A 21,471-nucleotide genomic window follows, 5' to 3' on the forward strand; every position below is an offset into this window, starting at 1 on the left:
GACGAGAAAGGATTCGTTAAAAAAAAGAATTGACCTAATAAGAAAAGACAATAGAGCATATACTCGTAGCAATAATGTTGTGGCTCGTACTGTTCGTTAGAATTAAAAAACGAGAGAAGAAAAAAAGTGTTCATCCGATGCGTAGCATGACGACAACGATGATGTTGATGCTCTCTTTGTTTTCAATATTGTTTTTTTTTTCCATGCTCGTTATCTTCTTCTCCTTAATGCGAGGCGTTACTCAAACTCATTTATTGGACGTCAGGGTGACCCTGTGAGTGAGAGCGAAAGAGTCGCTTCTAAATAATGGATATTAGTTGTGTTGTTGCCTCATACAAAAACATACATATCTATGTATGGTAGATTCTTTTCTAAGTTTATATACAGAAAAGCTCAGTAGGTCAAGATAAAAATCCAAAGAAATAAAAGGAATTTACAGTGGTGGTGAGGGGCAGGCGGTGATGAAGCCACTCAAGGAATTGCTACACGTGTTTAGAATTAATATCGTGATGGAGACAATGAAAACTAATGTGTTCGGAAAGCAAGTGAAATAATAAGGGGAAAAAAAGGCTAGAAAGACATCAACAAGGGATGAGAGTGTTGGCTCACGTGTACCTTAATCATTTCATTAGATTTGAAGAGTATGACCAAATGAGCATGGTTGCCTGCACAGCTGGCTAATTGGGTCAACTGAAGTAAAAACTCTTTTATTATTATAAGAAAATGAGTCTTTATATAGTCAGTATAAGGTACGAATTAAAAAAAAGCTTACTAATTATTTAACGTCGTAATGATTTTGAAAGTTTCCCAAATAAAACGGTCGTTTTCCATTTCCATAGATGAAGAAAATTAGGAAAAAATCAATTGTTTAAAAACCATTGTCATCGGACTTTTAATTTGACAATTACCTAAGTTTTAGTGAAGTTTCCCGTTGGATTGTGTTCCCCGAGGCCAAAATCTGGTAATGTTTGGCCATAGGGTCAAGGAATTTGAAGAATAAAGGATCAAATATACTGATTGTTTGAACGATATGTTGATCATCATGAACGAAAAACAGTAGTGTTGTCAAAAAAAAAATCATATAACCAACTACTATTCTGCATGTGTGCTGTATATTATGCAGTAATACTTATGCGAGTAATCCAAATTATCGTATTTTCTTGCATGAAATCCCTGAATGATATGTAAACCTTTCAAGCGGCATAGTCGAAATCACTAAACCCCCTATAAAATGCCGGTTTTTTAAAATTATTTAGGCTTTCTTCGGATTTTCAGCATGTGCAAAGTAAGTGCTATACAGAAAAAAAGTGTTCCATTAAGAAATCAACAAGCCCAAAATATCTGGGCTTGTCAATGCTAAAATAAGCGGCCTTTAAGGAGGAGAGATATCTCATCAATGCCGCTTAAAGGGTTAAAATGTCTAAATTTGGTGACGCGGATAACGTACCACTGTTCATTATTTGCAACTTCTTTTCTGAGGGGGCTGAGTAGAAAAAAATATTTTTAAAAATTTATAAAATTTTCCTTTTTAAAGACTTATAGATGGCGTATAGATGGAATAACAGAAAAATTGAATTTTTTTTCTACGTATACGTAACCAACGACAACAATCTCTTCCATTTCTTGCGATTTGTAATATTGCGGAATAAATTTTGCATATGCGGGTCATAGAATGACTTTTTCTTTTTTTTTCTTTTTTTTTCCAGGTGAAAATCATATCTGTAGATATCAGCTGAAAATACCTCAATTCCATGTAAGCTTAAAATACTATAAAGTTCGACTTACGTCTACTGTTTGACTACTGTTTTGCGTATTTGGCTTACGAGCTTGAAACGCACAAGGAAGAACTCATTCGACATAGGAGAGCTAAAACAATTTGAACGAGTTGGAACCTACAACAATTGTCAGTTAAAGATGGTTTGTGTAGGCCCTACTGTGTGATTATTGGACTGTATTTGTTTTTTGAGTAAAACTACGTTTATTCTTTTCGAATACACTTTACCGTACGGAAAAATATGAACTCGTAACTGAATAACTAAAGGTAACATCGTGTAAGTACATACAATATACTCGCATGTTCATGTTTATGTCCAGTTCAAGTTGATCACTGATGAGTGAAGATAAGGAAAGGGCTCTCAACGTGTGCTCCGGGTCCACTACCCTATAGCTCCACTTCTACTCAAAGACAATGAAATAAATCAGTAAATTAGATGAATAAATTAAAAAAAAAAAAGGCCTACGGTGCTATTGTAGACTAAAAAGGATTCTAAAAGTCAATGAAACTTGAGAACCGCTACTATGTCATCTTCAAGAAAATGATGAAAATATCAAAACTAAGTTAAAAGCGAATCGATTTACAAAAAATCTCACATATTCAATATTGGATAAGTTGGATTGGTTCGCATTAAATGAATTCCCAATTATGACATCGTCAAAAGTAACAGATTTTTCCTTTATATATTTAACACGTTTACACATACAGTATGATCTCGGTTTTAGTATAGATGACCCTTTGCTGCCCACTAGGTACGGATCTAATTCTGGGCCTTTGTTTTTGTATTTATATGAGTATTGAAATTAAATCTGCGGCAGGGTAATCTTATATAATTAATGAATTTTAAGATATTTCAAAAAATAAAAAATACGCAATGGAATAAAATCAGGGCTGGACAAATCTCAGGCACCACAACACCATGGCGACTATCAAATAGGTATTGGTGCCTAAAATTTTTTGCGTTTGCTAAAATCGAGTCTAAGGATACCACAAAAGTTTCTGATTTCACTACATTACGCCTTTTAAGATGGGGTAGAAGCTATTAATTTCCAGAAAAATCGGGAAAAAAATTATTTAGGACCATTTTGTTCTTGAGCAAAAATTATGATTAGCTCTTGAGCAATTGGTCTGGTGCTTAATCCTAGAATAGTACCTAAAATGGCATCAGATAATCTCTATTCGAGGAATCGACGATAAATATGGTAACTTTGTCGCGACCTAACCGCACGTTAGAAAAAGAGAAAGAAGGTGCAGGAAAAAAATAGAAGAAAAGAAGAAAAAAAACAAATGAAAGGAAAAAAGTATAATAGATAAGTAGATAAGAGAGTAAGTACGAAGTAGATTTCTCTTTTAACCCCATCACCTTACCTGTTCTCTTTCGCTCTCACGTGTATATAGTAGAAAGATAGATCATATGTGGGGGAAAAAATCACTAACACGAGTCTGGGAATTTAGCGGAGGTAGAAAAACTTTGCTTCATAGGATTACAACAAAGCTTCACGATGATGAGGAGGGAGGAAAGAAGACACAGAGAACTTGTTTGAATTTATTTCACTGGACACAATATTAATCATTCAAAAGACGAGGCAAAAGTCGGACAAAATCATCACATATCCCGTGTGAACAGTGAAAAAACTTGAAAGAATATGGGGCAAGAGTGAAAAGATGCGACTTTTCTGTGTCCATCCTTCGGTACATCAGATTAATGTTAACGAGGAGCATATGCGAAAATAAGTGATAATAATCCATTCCCCTAATAGCCAAATTCTTGAACGGAGAAATGTTTTTTTTTGAAGAATTTGTTGACAGTTATAGCGAAAGTTTCATAATTTTCTACTCCGCCATAACCAAATACTTTTCGTATCTTTAACATTAGCTTTTTAACAATCATTCGTTATAGCGAGATTCTCGTTATACCCACCTTTTACTGCATTAGAAACTGTAATACTACGCGTTTACGAGAGTTTTTCATTCATAAATGATAGATTATAATTCATAATATAGCATTGCAAATAATTTCATACATTAAACTGGGGGCTTGATGGATTTCTCAAAAAATGCTTAGGATCCAGTCTCCCAAATTCGATTAGAACAGCCCTGATTCCAAAAACCTCAAAAGGTGTTCTAATGAAATTTCTCCCGATTCTTTAAACTAAAATTTTTTTTGACAAAAGTGCATCTATTACACATTCACAAAGTTCAAAAATATCATTAAAATTTTTTTTCTCGTGTTGTTGTATAGAAATTTTTCTTCGATCAAGCAGAATCGGTGACGTATTAACGTCAAAACCAGGAGTGTACAACATTCAGCCCGGGTCCAAATGAGGCCCATTAAAGTTGCTCAAGTAGAAGAATACCAATACACACAAAAAAACAAACACAAATGTATACATACATACATATACATATACACATACAGTATATAGTCTACCTAGGCTGACCTCTTATTTCTTTCATAAAAATACGGGATATTGCTAAAAAGTTGTCAAGGCAAGTACAGTTGTCATTTACAGCCATAAAAAAAAAATTCCAATGCAAGTAAAGTTTCCATTTTCAATCGAAAGAATTTTCAAGGGCAATTAAAGTGGTCAATTACAACCAAAAAAATATTGTCACAGAAAATTAAAGCTGCCAGTCACACCAAAAAACCGTCAAAGGCAAGTAAAGTTGCCGTTTACAACTGAAGAATTTGTTGAAGGCAAGTAAAGTCACTTACAGCCAAAAAATTTTCAAAGGCAAATAAAGTTGCCGCCTATCGCTAAAATGGCCAGAAATCGTCAATCGCGGAAAATGATGGGCACTGCAAGTCAAAATTTAATTTAAAAAAAAAGTATATGCTTGACAAAAATGAGATGAATATATTAATTTGGCTATAATAAATTATGACAGTCATGATTCTCAATTCTCAATATAATTTATAGGTCATGAACATAATCTTAATTCTTCATTTCGAAAATTTACTTGTAGGCCTTGTTGAAAATAGGGGAAAAATTCGGCTCCTCTGATGACTAGTAGGCCTATATACAAGTTTCTGGCCAGCGAGTGACAGAAAAAGCGCATATCTGGCCCATGGCCTGAAAAGGTTGTGCACCTCCCTGGTCAAAACATATTCATATCATATTGAAATGTCATGTTTCAAAGGACAGTACCTGTCAGAAAATTGAAAACATTGCTTTTTCAAACATGTCTTTAGCGGGGAGGGAGGGGGGGGGGAATCTGAGTAGGGGGAAATCTTCAAGCTAAAATAGAGCGATTCATAAAAATACAGTATAACGTAGCCTATCAAGGACGCGGGCCTCATATGCTTTACAGAAAAGTTTTATAATAATCATTTTAACGCATAATTTAAGCGTTATGTTTTTTGGATGGTTATATTTTTTCCCCTCCTCATCTGGGGGATGTCGAATTGGTATAAACAACATGAGTTTTAAAAGGTTTGTTATTGTATCATGCTTCTTTTCCGATTAAATGAGTGGAAAAATCCATGCTCATGAAAAAATTAAAATGAATATACAGTAATAATATTTAAAATTTACATACAGTATAAGTTTCGCATTCATTCAATTTGCATGGCTATTCAAACACTTTAATCAACAATCATTAGAACCCGGAAACTCAGGCAAAATGCCGTAAATTGCTTTTTTTTTTTGCCTGTTTTCAAACGTTTTTGTGAATTTTTTTTTAAATTTTTCCTACCGTAAATGTATATTTCGATATTCTTTTATGATTGTTCGGAATTTTAGAGTCCTCCGGTAAAACTTAGATATTTTCAGCATTAAGAACTTCAAAAGAGAATTTTTATTTTTAAAATATTCAATCCCCCTTAGTACGAATTGATTAAGATCGCTTGGTCGATTTCCATCAAAATGGACGAGTTTAAATTTTCGTGTTCCCGCCGGACAGCTCGATTGTCCTGTCTGATTGTCATGATTGTAGGTGATGAAAGAGGGGGGCGGAGGAGATTTATAAACTTCTCAAACGTTATTTAAATAATCATATGTAAAAATTATGTGAAACTTGGTTAAGAAATCAAAAGAGCTATCAGTGTTGATGCGTGTGCCAGAGAGGAAATGTTATTACTAGCGTCCCCTGTTGTTGTCTTAAAACACTAATTTCTGAATTGATGCCTATTTTAAGAATATTTATATCTTTTTTTTTTTAGAAAAATTATGATTTAAGTTATTGTTTCTATTAAAATTTATTGCAGTTGAGCTCAATCATAGCAAAAATTTGACGCAGTATAATGTCGGTTAATTTATTTTTATTTAGTTTGTTGTGGTGGACAGATATAATTATTACGTTTCGAAGCAGATTAAGTTTCGGTTTTGTACGTGTGAAAATAAATTTTTGTTTTTTAGCGTCATCTGTCTTTGACTTTGAACATCATTTTCTAATTTTACAAGTTTTAATTTTGGTCATATATATTTTTTCACTTTCTAAAAATTTATCTAAGGAATCAATTTCTTAATAATTTACAAAATAATTGATTATTACAAAATAATTGATTATTTTGGTAAGTTGTGCTCACTTATAAAATAATCAAATACAGTGAAATATTGGTTAATGCGATGTTTCTTCTGCCTTAATGTGCCAGAACTATTAAGGAATTGTGTTATTATTGTAACAGTAGATTCAGTGAGTACGGTAAATTTTTAGCCAGTTTTCGGATCCTTGATATCGTAGCTTTTAGTTACTTTCCCCCCCCCCTCTTCCCATTAATTATAAATGCCTTTTTTTAATGCCTATTCTAAGCATTTATACTGCTTTTTTGCCTGCCTATTTTGACCAATTTTAGTGCTTGAACTTCCTTCTCTAGTAATTATATTCAGTATATTAGCCACTCATGGACTCCAAAATCTTGTAGCGATTCCTCTAGGCCAAGTTTCTTGGCAAGCTCTATCTGTTGGTTTTATTGTAAATTTAAAGTGGTCCTACGGTATTAAAAAACTGAAACAGTAAGACAGGTCTCAGGGTCCCCGAGGCAAGAACTCTGTCAGCCTCCTCCTTGCCTTGATTATATACAGCCATTGCTCAAACTTGATTATTTTGTTACAGGGAATGATCTAATCTTCCCGCTATTAATTCTATTGGAACGCAACTATCACACTACGACAGATTGGATAACTGAATCACACAAACTGTCTTTGATAAGTTACTACATACGCACCTTTTGAACGTTGCAATGCTTTTTTTTTTTTTTTGACAATCTGCACTAACAAAATTAAGATTTATATACCATAGTCTTTGAGACCATTTAAATACCAAAGGTTTATTTTTGTGAACGAAGCGTGGCAAATGAACCCTTAAATGATTTATCCACTTATGTATCATTCAATTCTCTGGGACTATACATTTCTATGAATTTAGGGCCATAACTACTACATAGGGGCAACTGAGGCAATTCACTTCGGAAAGGGGGCATCAGTTGAGCTAATTTGATGCACAAATGTTAAAATGCGAGGTTCCGATGCTAATCTGCCCTGAGACCCTTGCAGTCATTGGTGTGGCCCGGTATGAGAATTCCCGGTATTCATTATGGACGAGAAACACGAATGCAACGAAGCTCCTTAAATGCACCCTTTTTGTGCGGCATTTCTTTTTCTTCATTGCCAACAACTCCCTTTTTTACTGTTTTCTTTGTTTTTTTTGGGTGCACTCGTGCAGAGTTTCCCATCGTAGAAGAATGCGATTGATTCACCGATTCTCAGAGTAATTTCTATTACACAATCTTCTGTTTCACCTCTTTTTCCAATGAAAGATTCCTTTTAAATTCATCCTTTATATAGATTTCGGAGACATTTTTGACAAGAAAATGCATTAACCGATACAACCTCTATTTTTCTTTCCCCACAAAGTACCTGAAACTGCACGCACTCACACATACACACGCAAACTCAAACCAACAAACCAATATAGTCCATTCGAAAATTCCAACCACCCCGTAAAGCAATTAAAAATTTAAATAAAAAATTAAATTAACATCATAACTGACTTACGATAATAGACGCAAAGAAAACTTTACCCGACGGCGAAATAGAGTTAATTAAACTGTGAATGTTAATTGAAATTCAAAAGACTTCTGCACCATTTAAAACCAGTGCCTTTTCCTCGAATGAGCAAATGTGGGCATGAGTGTGGGACATAAAGTGGGAACCCCCGAAATTTAAGAATTCATTCCGCATATTTTCTCATCTGGTTGAATTTTGAATGCAAAACTGAATACTGTGATGTAGATGCGAAATTAAGAAATGTCATAGCATACTTCAGAATTTATGTTTATAGCAATTACACATGATTGCTGCCTAACACGGGGACCAAAAGTTCATATTTGGTCAGGGCTCGAACTTATGAGGAACAGGCTGTGGTTAAAACGATTAATAATTTCATTGGTGTTGCTCTTGCAAAATAAATTTCGCTCTTTTACGGCCATGGTCTAGAAATATTATTACTTTTATGATTGAAGGAATTCCGAATGGCATTTCACGAAATCAACGACATTAATTTTCTGTTTTAAATCACCGGTGAAAAAAAAGTACAAACACTAATACAGTAGACTGTTCTTAATAGGTAACCAGGGCTTATTATTAGGCCATTTTTTAACATAAAGACATCAATTAACAAAAAAAAAAAAAAAAATGATCATTCATTCTTGTCTCCTACACACAGTAACATGGAAACCCTTATAATAAGAGATGGGGTGAATTTTCGGCTGCTATTCGGTATTCGGCCCGAATACTCGGTTCAGCCGAATATCTGCGTAAATCTAAGCACATCATATTAATTTTTTTTAATTATATTAATTGACTTTAATTCATTGCTATTAATTAACTTTCTTTCTAGAAATTTAAAATTTACTGATTATATTTTATTTTGTGTTTGGTGTATATCCCTTTCTGTCAAAGTGGTTATATCAGGGTGAATTTCTAAGGTAAGGAAAATATGAAACTGCAAATATAATTCTACTGCAATAAAGTGGAAGTGAGCAATCTTACTGCAATACGGTCAGAATTACACTATAAAAGTGTTGTAAAAGTGCTTTTATAAAACTTGAAAAATACAACTAAATTAGCCTATTGGTTACATTCGCTCGAAGGTATCCGATGCGCTTATTGGTTGCAATTTTCTAGTTTTATCAAAGAGTTGCTTGTATAAAACTTTTATACTGTAGTCCGCTATAAAAATGTTCCATATTCGTTCTTCTATTTTGGTTTTGGTACGTTTCCTTTGATACTGGTTACATTCGAGCAAATGTAAATAATGTAAAATGATGTAAATGTAAATAAATAATAAAACAAATAGGCTTATTGTTTGTTTTTTAAAGTTTTGTAAAAGATCTTTCATCAAACTTTTATAGTATAATCCTGACCTAACTGAAGGATGCACCTATTACAGACAAAGATACTAGACAAGATTGAGTTACTGAAAGAGACAAAAAGGGGACAAAATAATGGTTGACATTTTCTTAATTAGATGTGAAATTGCAACAAGTGTTCAAAAAAAAAAATTGATTCTGTGAGCAATATTAAAATACAATATATGATCGTTTAATTTGATTGTCAATTAGATGGCAATAAAAATCTTTCAATTACCAGTTTTTTAATATTTAATTAAATAACAAATTGCATAATTAAAATTCAATACCAATCATTTTAAATGACCATTTCAACTCTAAAAGCACCAATTTTATTTATAATTGTGATGAATTTTAAGAAAATAGATATTCGCAGCCAAATCACAATTCATCCCATCCCTACTTTTATTCGCATACCAATTTTCTCGAAAAAAGGAAAGGGCTGGCCTGATATCTTAAAGTAAATACCTTTCTTTGAACAATTTCGCATTCTATTAATTATTTATCATCAAAAGTATACGTTCTCGAAATAATGATTAGTTAAAAAATTGTGAATCCACAAAATTTCACACTTTTGTAGGCTATTGAGACGCTTTACTTCTTTGAATACATTTTTTTTTTAATTTTCTGTAAGTTCCTGTCTCTATTAAAATGGCCAGCAAGGACGGGGGGGGGGGGCAAAATTCGTTATCGACTTTCAATCGTTCTGAATTTTAATAAATATTTTTCTTTCAAAGTATAAATATTTTTATGTGGATTTTGTTTCAGCATCGTTGTTTTTCGAAATTATGCAAGTCATGATAAATATGTATAAGTTGGTTATTATGCATAATCACCAATCGGTAAGTTTGATCAATTTCATTGCACTCATCACTTTTACCGACGATTATGCATCCTACTGAAATGTTAAGTTAGATAGATATGGAGAAAAGTTATTGCCTCTCTTTCCCCCATTTAATCAGCTTATTAGTTTTGCCCATACGTGATGCGTGCAATACACACATTTTGCTATAAAAATTAAATTAACCCTTTTGCTTACAAGCTATTGGCAAGAAATTCGGATGATTCAACGAATCGGTGATAAATATGTGGTAACCTTGTCCTAACCGCACGTTAGAAAAGGGGAATTGAAGGTGAAGAGAAAAAAAGTAGAAGAAAAAAAACCAAATACAAAAGGAAAACAGTATATAAGATAAGAGAGAGAGCTTAAATATAGAGGTAAGAGAGCAGTTATGCAAAGTAGATTTCTCTTTCACCCTCACCCTACCTGCTGTCTTTCGCTCTTATATGTACATAGTAGAAGGATACATCATATATGTGTGGAAAAAACACTAATAATTGCATAGAAATAAAATTAAGGTAAAATGAACAATTTCGTAGGGTTACAACAAAGTCTCGCGATGGTGAAGAGAGAAGAAAGAAACCAGAGAGAAAACTTGTTTAAATTTATTCCACGGTTGTTTGGCCGCCATATTGCGTATTTGATCGTAAAGTGGTTAAATGTAAATATGTGTTATTGAGATAAAAACACATACAAATCATTATCAGTTCATAATATTGACTTTCTTCAAATGTTTGCGTCACATCGCCATTTTGGAGCTTTGGGTAGACTATTTCTTGTGTTCCCTTGAAAGGATTATTATTATGCAAATTAAGAGTAAATTTTTTTGTGGGGGAGGGGCCTCCGATTCGGGGCCCGGACAGCGTCCTGACTGTTACGGGGTTTATGCGTTATGGTTAATATGATAAATAGATGATTATCCATATAATCGCTTGTTATTATTCATAATCACCAATCACCTCGGTAAGTTTGGTCAGTTCTCCTACATTTATCACTTTTACTGGTGATTATGAATAATTCCCGAGTGTTGATAAGTCAGATAAATACGGAAGACATCCTGCGGAAAAGTCACAAATTTTACCACTTATCAGTAAGTACCTCCCGTACGTGTGTGATGGGGGCACCACACATATTTTGCCGTAGAAATTAAATTAAATGAAAATAAGTTTTTTAAGGACAAAAAGTATAAATTATTATGTCTTGTGTAATGTGTGTTGGCTACCTTCTCATTTATCAACATTTTAAAACATAATCAACTTCCCCTATCGAATCCATCATCCTAGACTAGTGTTTCCCAAAGTGGGCAATATCGCCTCCCCCCTGGTGGGCGGTGGAATGGTCCGGGGGGGGGCGATAAAAGCTACGGATTTACCATAGGATCCTATGGGTTCACATGAGTTGGGAGCGATGAGAGGAAAAAAATTCTGATGATGGGAGCAATGGAACAAAAAGTTTGGGAAACTGTGTCCTAGACCGAAGTTTGAGCAAAATATTCGGTAAATTTAATATTCACCAGTACGAGCTGGGGGATGCATAATCACCGGCAAATATGATAAATTCACAAAATTTATCAAACTTGGATTTATCACATGGACCGCTACACAATTATATGCCATCATTCCCCGTACATGATGGGTGCTCTCTCACAAAATATTTAAGAGCACCCTTAAAAAATTTTGGACCACGAGCACCCGTCTTGGTGACCCGCTAGCAATGATAGCCCTCCAAACCCGTGTTGAGACTGTATTCAAACATTATTTTAGCTTTATAAAAAAAGAAACAATTTTTTCATAAAATACTACATACGTATTACTAGGGATGGGACGAATAGTAATTTGGCCGAATAGTCAAATACTGAATATTCATCACAATTATAAATAAAATAAGTGTTTTTAATTGAAAGTAAAATTATTGGTAATTTCAATGATTTATATTGAATTTTAAAATTATGCAATTTATTATATTTTTAAATAAATATAAAAAAAAACTGAAAGATTTTTATTGCCATGATACTGACAATCAAATTTTGCGATGTGATATCAATATATTTTCAGCGTTTCTCAACCTATGGTCTGCGACGATGGCATAAGTGGACCGCACAGGCACATGGTAAAATTATTCACTCGTGGCAATTGATATTAGTAATGCCCATATCAAATAAAATTATGCCTTCACACTTAGGTTAACCATACATCATCGAGGAGAATGCAGGAAATTGCGATCTTGAGAATTCAGAATTTCTCTAAAATTTGATAAAATTGCAAATTTTTGCTTTAAATTCAATTTGCTGATTACCGATAAAATTGCTGAAGAGGTTGAAAAGGGCTGCTACAAATCTCACCATCAACAGAAATGTACGCTATGTATGAACGCTATATGAAAACGCTATGTGTGTGTGTGTGTAGTATGACTTTAGTAAGAAATACATATTCAAACAGGTTTCGTGTTGAAAAAACGGGACAAATATATAAAAATCGGAGCAACGAAAATTACAGGTATGTCCCATAGTTACGGGACAAAAATAGCCCGTCAAATTATTTCACACATTTTACTGGTCCTTGGTTTCAGGAAGGTTGAGAAACGCTGATATATTGTGTTTTAATATTGCTTTCAGAATCATTTTTTTTTCCCAACACTTGTTGCAATTTTACATCTAATTAAGAAAAATGTAAACCATTTCTAGGTACGTTTCAACCAACGCTCAACTAATAATGCATTATAAAAAAAAAATTTAGGACTTATTTTCTCATTTCTCTCTTTAGATGTTCTTTGCCACTTTCAGTAACCCAATACCTATCTTGTCTAGGTACAGCATCCTTCAGTTAAAACTTGAGTTCAGTTTTAGTGAACTTATGTTCTATAAATTCATGCTCACTTCCACCTTATTACAGTCATGGGGGCTGAGGCCAATTGAGCAACCCCTTCAATAAATTTTGTAAAAGGGCTGAGCCCTATAATGATTTCCGAAAAAACAATGCAATGCACCTTCCCTGTCCTGCGTGCGTTCTCGAGTCCCGTATATACAGGATGACCAGCAACTTTCAGAACCCCTTGTCCCCCAATTTTTTCTTCATGTCCGCGCCTCTGTTTGCAGTAGGATTCTTCTATTTTCAGTTTCATGTTTTCCTTATCCTAGAAATTCACCTCTTTCACAAAAAGGGATATACACAATAAGATATAATCATAATATATAATAATATATAATATAATAACAGTAAATATCTAATTTATGGGAAAAATTCAAATTAGTGAAATTTTTTAAAATTAGTTTGTTGTGTTTAAATTTACACAGATATTCGGCTTACTGAGTACGTGCATGTTCAAAGTTGTAGCAATTTTACATTAAAAATAAAGACTTACCTTTGGCATGATAATACCGAACTCCCGTCAGAAGTCCCATAACATGAATATAATGTTATCCTAAACGAAAGTTTTTTTTTGAGGGAAAAAACAGGTAATCTCTATATTCTTCTTCTTCTTCTCCAAATGATGATCAAGAAAAATCACGTTTAAAAGAAAGATGAAAAAAAAAACCGATCTACAACTAAATAAAAGAGCACCGAGAAGAAAGATAAAAAAGATGCTTCTCTTCTCGCGGGAAGAGTAGGAGCTCGCGCACCGAGGAGATAGATCGCGTGCCGCCGCCGCTGAACGACGACCACGACGTCGATCAACCAACACCAAAAAAAAGAAAAACCCGTCGACGACGTTACGACGACGGAGTACGTTCGTGGAATAAAACAAGAAGAGAAGAAAAGAACTACTACTACAACAACCAACGGCTGAGGAGGACTCGTCAGATTAGCTCCGTGTGACGGACGGAGGGCTGTTTGGTCGTCTGTCTTCTTCTAGTGGTGGGAATTCTTTAATCGAGTCGGCCCAGGGGGGAACCCCGCCTCTTTTTCGGGTACATCCCTGAACAACAACAACAACAAAAAAGACCGCGAAAAAAGAAAAAGACAGTATTTTTTTTTTCTTTTACTATAATCAGAAAAAGGCAGTGGTCACGGCCGCGTCGACCAGCGGCTCCCACAAAAGAAAACTGAATGTACTTCATTCCTGAGGGTGGTAGAGTGGTGGTGGCACCGTGTGAGGTGAATTAGAGGTGGGGGGGGGGGGATGGATACCCCACATCATGATCGTCTGAAAGCTAATGGGGGGTCGGGTGGTGGGGCCAATTGCAACAGGTCGCGGCACGTGGGCGTGACTGTTGGAGCGTGCCGGGGGTTTGCAGAAGAGAGGGAAAAAAAAGGTTAGTACATACTAGATTACCGTGAAGTGTTCAGTCTGTGCTATTATTATTATTCTTATTATTACAAGGTTAAAGTACCATCATCTGATGAAGGGATGACACCTGTTGCTTTGCCGGCAATCGGATGTAAACATCATCAAGATGCTTTTCCTGTAAGAACCTTATTCTTTCTTTCGTTCTTTGAATCGAAATTTCGATTATTAAGGCGTTATCGTCAAGAACAATGTGGTAATTGGAAATACCCGATGATATAATTGCGCAATAATTGGGGGCAAGGAAGAGTTTGGAAAATTGTCGAGATTTTTACTGGGTTAAATTTTAATGAACTTTTTGGCGGTGAGAATTTTCTAGGATTGCTTATGAGAGAGTTTATTTTTTGGGAATAAATGTATTCAAAGAAATGATTATACAAGTTTTATGGTTCCGTTTAATCACTAAATGTGATGTTCTCAGGGGGTTCCAATATGGGGGGGGGGGGTGTCCTACATGGAATGCACAGTGTATGACGGGATGATCTCACAAAACAGAAGAGAGGGAGAGAGAGGAGATCGTGGGACTAAATATAAATGCAACGTTTCTTACTAATTCCTTCTCGATTAAGCCATTTACCATTCCTTGGCAAGAGTTTTCTTTTGTCCTCGTCAAAGACGGATAGTGCTAATGTCAATACAGTACTAGGACAACGCCCGTCCCTCATAGGTTCGGGCCTTGGAGCAAACATGAATTTTTTTATCTTCAAGTGTTCTTTGAACCATAGTTACAGGGTATTATTATGTAGCAATCGTAGGTAATTACTGTTGAAATAAATTCTGAAGTATTATGCTATGGAGGTCTATGGCAGTACCGTCTTAACGCATGGGCCCACCCGGGGGCCTCAAGAGAAGAGGGCCTCACAAAAATGATAACTAATTGAAATTTAAGAATTGTCCCGGAAACTCATGATGCTCTTAAGATGACCCTGGGCAGATTCTCAAACTTTTAACAACCGCGGCTCTCCTGCACAATTCAGGGTTTATCTATGGTTTCTCAGAACAGTTTTATAGATATTTTTTCGCTATTTTCACACTGCCCATAAGAGATTATGGTTGTCTCCATCTAAGTATGGATAGCTTCCCGATTTATCCCAACATTAATATCGCATTTCTTTTTAAACGTGTCGATTACGGTAGAATTCATACGCTGTTTCATTTAAACATAACCCTGCTAGAAAAAAAAATTAACTTCGACACCACAAACTACTGTCAAGGCCGTCTTTGCCACACGCGGGGCCCCCGTGCAAAAATAATAGTGTGGGCAGAGACGTTCTTATTAGCATCGGAGCCTTGATTTTATTTATTTTATTTTTTCCTGTGGGAAATCAAAAATTTATGAAATGAAAATTATGAAAATTCAGAATAAATGCAAGAAATAATTCAAGAATTGATCAAAGGTCAGAATGAATGAAAGAAATAATTCCATAATTCGTGAAAATTCAGAATAAATAAAAAATAATAATCTCAGAATTGATGAAAATTTATAATTCCAAATATGGGATGAATATTCAGAATTCCAGAATTGATGAAATTTCGGAATTTAAAGAGAAAGAATTCTAGAATTGAGGAAAATGAGAGAATTCATGAAACAATAATTGAATTCCAGAATTATTTCTTTCTAGATAAAAATGCAGAATTGTTTCCAAAATTGATGTAAATTCAGGATTCGAGAAGGGATAAAAATTCAAAATCTATGGGAGAAAATTATTCACAATTGAAGGGAATTCAGAATTTTTGAAAAAATATTATTATCATACGTGCAGGGTCTCCCAAAACGCGGGGCCCAGTGCGACCGCACCTGTCGCACGGGGCGGCTCTGTCTTATAGTGTTGTCCCTTACTAACTGTTGTCCTCTTGTCGAAACACTCGATTGACGGTGTATTAATACCCCGTGGTCTATGCCATCCACCCCGTGTAGTATGCATGTACGTATTTGGGAAGATCGACCGATGAACACTGATCTAATATGGAAAGCTATATAATACTTGTCGTCATAAATGAAAAGTTGGTTATTGCTGAATGTTATTACTGTGTTTTTTCGCTCGAGCATTATTGGCTATATTCACCGGCTAATAAAACAAAGCGTGGGAGGTGTGTGCTGAGCTCATTTGAACGAAGGGGGAAAAAATGGCGCGATATTTTCAAACTGCACCCACCTCATTCACATACGTACATACCTTTGATGTTTGCCGTCCAAAATATACATATACGTATAAGCCTACGTATTTAAAAAAAGGGCGGAAGACATCAAAAGGGAGCTAACGGTACAAAGGTTGCTGGGCCACGCAAGCAAGATACACAGTTCCAGACCGTTACGAATCGACTTATTACCATTATTACGAAACAGTTCGACAAAATAAAAGCTGCAAATGACAAATAGCATCGTACGATCGTCTTCGCACTTTTTTTGCCCCGTTAGGAATAGAAAACAACAACCACCTTTTGCTAATATGCCCTCTCGTGGAGAAAAAAATATATATATGTATATATATACGCGAATTCCAATCTGATGATACACTCGTATTATTTTCGTTCATTTTGTTTTACTGAAAGAGCGTTGCGATTATGAAACGGAAGTCACCCCCCTTGTAGAATCAAGTGATTACATGATTTCTTTTTTTGGATGAAAATGCGTTTTAGTTAAAGTCGAATAAGATCAAAGATGACGTGACGTTAGTGTTTGGCAATTATTCGCCGAAATGAAATAAAAAATAGCGGATCTCTCTCTCTCTGGCGTGGTCGTATTCGAGGTCGATGGTGATGACATCAATCCATCATTGCGGTGTTTCGATTTGTCGTACATCGAGAGGAAGAGGAAGGATATGGCTGTGAATATGTGTGAAACCGTTGAGGTTAACGTACGCGAATGTACCATTCCACATGCAAAAAATATGCGTAATTTCTCGATATATTTCCCATACTTGAAGAACTATAAAAAGAGACAATATGAATCCACCCCCATAGGCTAAAGATATACTATTATTGCTATTACTATTATTACTCTATGACCCACCCTCAGTCACCTCGTTGGGCATTTTGCTTGTTGTGGCCTTGTATTTGAATTTGAATATTACTGATGAATTACTTAGGCAGAGTGATCACAAAATAACCTAATGCTCTTTTTAATAATAAAGAGATGCTAAAAATTTAGACTATTAGTGTTATTTTGAATGGGTAAAAAAGGTAATTAGTTGGTAAGATTTCCAAATTTATTCACATGCCGTTACAAGAAGGCTCAAAGTCCTCCATGACTTTGGCCCCATAGATCCAGGTCTTAGAGCGTCTTAAGTTACAGTGGAAAAAGCGTCAATAGGTGGCATTTTTGAACTCATTCACAGTCTTATGGCGTGATTTGTAGACTAAATCTTTGATATTGTATCTTAAAAGAAAAATATCGCAAGCTTTTGCAATTGATCAGATCGATTTGAGAGAAATGATGAGGCTGTTCGATATCTTCAACGTAATGATTGAGGAAGAGCTACTTGAAACATCTGATTGATTCATCCACCATATTTGAGCAAAAGCGTGACGTCAGATTTATCACTATAGCCAATCACTGTTTCCTATTCTGCTTTTTTTTTCTTCAGATTTCCGAGGTATCAGTTGGAGCGGAAAATCAGTTTTTTGTTCAAAGATGGATGTCCACCCACTCTTTTATGGGAGTGCTCCTCCTTAGGTGCCTTAGCTTCAAGGTAGTTGAGAGCAACCACGATGTATAGGAACTGGCTGATACTAACTAACTAACTGTGTGGTGACTGATTGTACCGGGTATGCAGCACGAGCTGGCCCGCGACTTCGAACTTATATGAACTGAATGATTGTTCACAATAATGTCGTTTGGTCTTTTTTGTGCTCTGTCAATCAAACATTGGGGTCCTTCCATTGTAACTTGCATTATGAATTCCAACGAAGACACGGGGATAAAATTATATCATCATCTAGCGTAGATAGCTACCATGTAAAATGAAATATACGTTGGTTTTGGTTTTAGATTTTTCACAATGCAACATAAAATGCAAAAAAAATTTTTAAATAACATGAAAAATGTTATTTGATTGTCCCTTTCGTCCGTTTATCAAACCAAACAAGTGGCCCATCAAAATCAACAAATCAACCAAGTGGCCGGCGATAGGTTTCCAAATCACTTGAGTGGCCTGCACTCTTCAAAAGTTTGAGCATCTCTGCTGTAAGTTGTTGACTACTTTCTTAGAATGGCTTTAGTTTGTTTGATACCAAGTTTCTACGGGAAAACGTTTTGTTTGGTTCAACGTATAATATAGAACAGTAATTCCCAACATGGGCGTTAACACCCCCCTTGGGAGCGATGGAAAGTTCCAGGGAGCCGGTAGAATCTACGGGTATAACATGGGATACTATGGGTAAGATTGCGTTGGGGCGATGGGGGAGAAAAGGGTGGGAAACTATGATCTAGAGTAGCGGTTCTCAACCGGTGCTCCGTGGAGCCCTTGGGGCTCCTCGTGCGCTCTACAGGGGCTCCGCGGCCGCTCGAGGAAAAAAAACCAGTAATACAGTCGAATCCCGTTTTAACGAATACCGTTATAGCGAACATAACGAACACTTTTCTAAATCCCTCAGATAAGTTTACATAGGAATAATGCTAAAGCATGGTGGGGGGATTCCTTTATAACGAAATTTCATTATAACGAAGTGATTTCTTCGGTCTCTTGGAGTTCATTACAACGAGATTCGACTGTATATTTTAAAAAATAATTACAAATATTTTTAAATAGTAAAAATAAATCAGTAACTTTTATGAATAATTAAAAAATTGGCCTATACGGGGCTCCGCCATAGAATTTTTTTACTAAAATGGGCTCCGCGAGTCAATAAAGGTTGAGAACCGCTGATCTAGAGACAACTCATTGTCAATGTAATCGAACCAAACAGTGTGTCTAATATCTACAAGAACGTGATCAAACAAAAACTGAAAACGGATTTGCTGACTTTTGATGACAAGGAAGGGAGGGGGGTTTGAAGGTTGCTTACGTCATCAACCACCCCTTTTTGAAGACGAAATATTCTAAGCTGCTGACGAAATTTTTCTGACAAGGGGGAGGGGGGTCAGTGTTTTGCTGACTTTTGCTGACAGGGGGGGGGGAGTCAAAAATGGCTGAAAATCTGCTTACGTAATACTTGAATGGCCCCTAAGAGATAATACTCGGATGCCACTTCCGTTCTCTTAGCCTTCATTTTTTTCAAATAATGCAGTGTTTCTCAACCTTTCTGGAAAACAAGGACCAGTAAAATGTCTGAAACAATTTGACGGACCACTTGTGTCCCGTAATACGGGTCATTTCTGAAAGCTTCATTGTTCCGATGTTTTTTATACATTTGTTCCGTTCACTAAAGTCGTGAATACACACAACGTTTTGATAATATAATATATATCATGATAATTATGGCAGAGATTATAAATAATATTCATCTCGCATATTTGTCAGGTTTAATGTTTTGTCCGCAATTTTTTTTGGAATTTTAATTACGATTGATGATTGTGCCTACTTCCGACAATGTTTTTGATGACAATCAGGGAGGTCCCATTTTTAAGGAATATTATTTAAGATCCCACAGTTTACGGAATTTTAATTTTTCTCAATGAAATATGGTCGTCAGATGATTTGGATAATATTTTCGTGAAACAATTTTTGTTTACTACGATTTGTAGGAGTCCTTTATTTCCACAACCTTCAACAATTTAAGTAGTAATTAGCAAATTTTATTTAAAGTAATGAATTGCAATTTTTTGCAAAATTTAGTGATATCCTGTATTTGGGATTGCAATTTCTTGCATTTTTCTTCCGAATGATGTATGATGAATTTAAGTATGAAATCATAACTTTACTTGAACCCATATGAATATTATTAATATCAATTACAACAGGTGAATAATTTTATCGTCTGTGTGCAGACTACCTCTTGTCCGCGGACCATCGGTTGAGAAACGCTGAAATAATGTATATACTGTAGTCTATCGCAATCACGGTATTCGATCTCAAAATAATTCGGTCCATTCTATGAGTGTTTCGAAGAAATATGAAATACTGTATGTGTGTGTGTGTAATACTCACACATACATAGAGAGAGAAAAAAAAACCCATGTAACTGCTGATCCACGACTGACTATGTGATTGTCTCCTGTTGAGTCCTAAATTTCGTTATGGGAAAGAAAAATCCTTGTATAGACTCTAAAAAGAACTCTTCACTATCATTATAGTCCCCCCGCCATCTCTGTGCTAGATTAATTTATAAGGTACGAGTGGTGTAAACGGCCGCATGAGGGAATTAATGTCCCTTCCCGAGACCACTTCTCATACATGACCAACGTCTTTCTTTCTTTTTTTTTTTTGGTAAAAAATATATAAAAGAAAAGAGCACACTTGGTTTTATATGCGCCAGCTGCTCGTTGAAGTTGCAGCAGCAGCAGCATCAAGCCACAACGACACAAATGGCACGTACGAGTGGGACAGAAGAGAAGAGTACATAAGAAGAGATAGCAGCAGCAGCAGTTGTGATGGTGATGTTCATCAATTACTTGGGCTATTACTGGTCCACGCGCCACTGACGTGTGACTCACGAACTTGGGCTTCCCAACCAACACTTTGCCTCCCCAAAAATTCTCTCTTTTTTTCTCTCTCTCTCTCTTCTTCGAGCGGTATTTACGTTGAAGCGGTTCCGGTTAATTGCCGTCCCTCAAGCCACGTCACACAACTAATAACAGACTGAAAGTGACAGGTCATTAGAACAAGATTATGGAGACGAATCCTTCTTAATACGTACTGTATACGATTCTCTCTGACTCAACAGACTCTCCAGAACCGTCCATCATCAAATCGAGAAAGGAAGAAAAAAAAATAAGGTCCTAAAATAAACAACAAATATGTCAGATAATTCCAGCATAAAGCCCTCATACTAGACCAGTGTTTCCCAAAGTGGGTGATGGAATGATCCAATAGGACAATGGAAACTTTGGGTACAATAGAGGATCCTAGGACTGGCTTAAATTGGGGGGAGGCAGCGATGGGAAAAAAAATTCTGAAGTTTTGGCAATTTTTTCCGTTCTATACCATCGATGAAGATTTGAAACAGCAATGCATATTTGATCGATTTTCTATAGGCATGAAGCATTAACGGTGGTCATCATAATCAGAGCCGCAACTAGATGCTCGGTCCTCCAGAGCAAACATGCATTTTCGCCCCCAC

General features: G+C 35.6%; 1 protein-coding gene across 5 annotated transcripts in view; it reads right to left on the minus strand.

The window, feature by feature from the left end:
* Positions 1-21,471, minus strand: part of LOC149075318 (protein C-ets-1-like) — a 189,401-nt gene that overhangs the window by 52,426 nt on the left and 115,504 nt on the right. The window contains exon 1 of one of the 5 annotated variants that reach the window (XM_089242674.1): positions 13,327-13,808. The exons of 3 other annotated variants lie outside the window; for them this stretch is intronic. In XM_089242674.1, the coding sequence (XP_089098800.1) occupies positions 13,327-13,366 (40 nt within the window). In that variant the 5' untranslated portion in view covers positions 13,367-13,808. Of the gene's footprint in view, positions 1-13,326; positions 13,817-21,471 lie in introns of those variants that run through there. One more of the 5 variants, XM_089242676.1, reaches the window with a different exon arrangement.

This window comes from Pholcus phalangioides, unplaced genomic scaffold (assembly GCF_987345545.1).
Source record: "Pholcus phalangioides strain wild (caught in Gottingen) unplaced genomic scaffold, Ppha-v1.0 ptg000015l_1, whole genome shotgun sequence".
NCBI lineage: Eukaryota > Metazoa > Arthropoda > Arachnida > Araneae > Pholcidae > Pholcus > Pholcus phalangioides.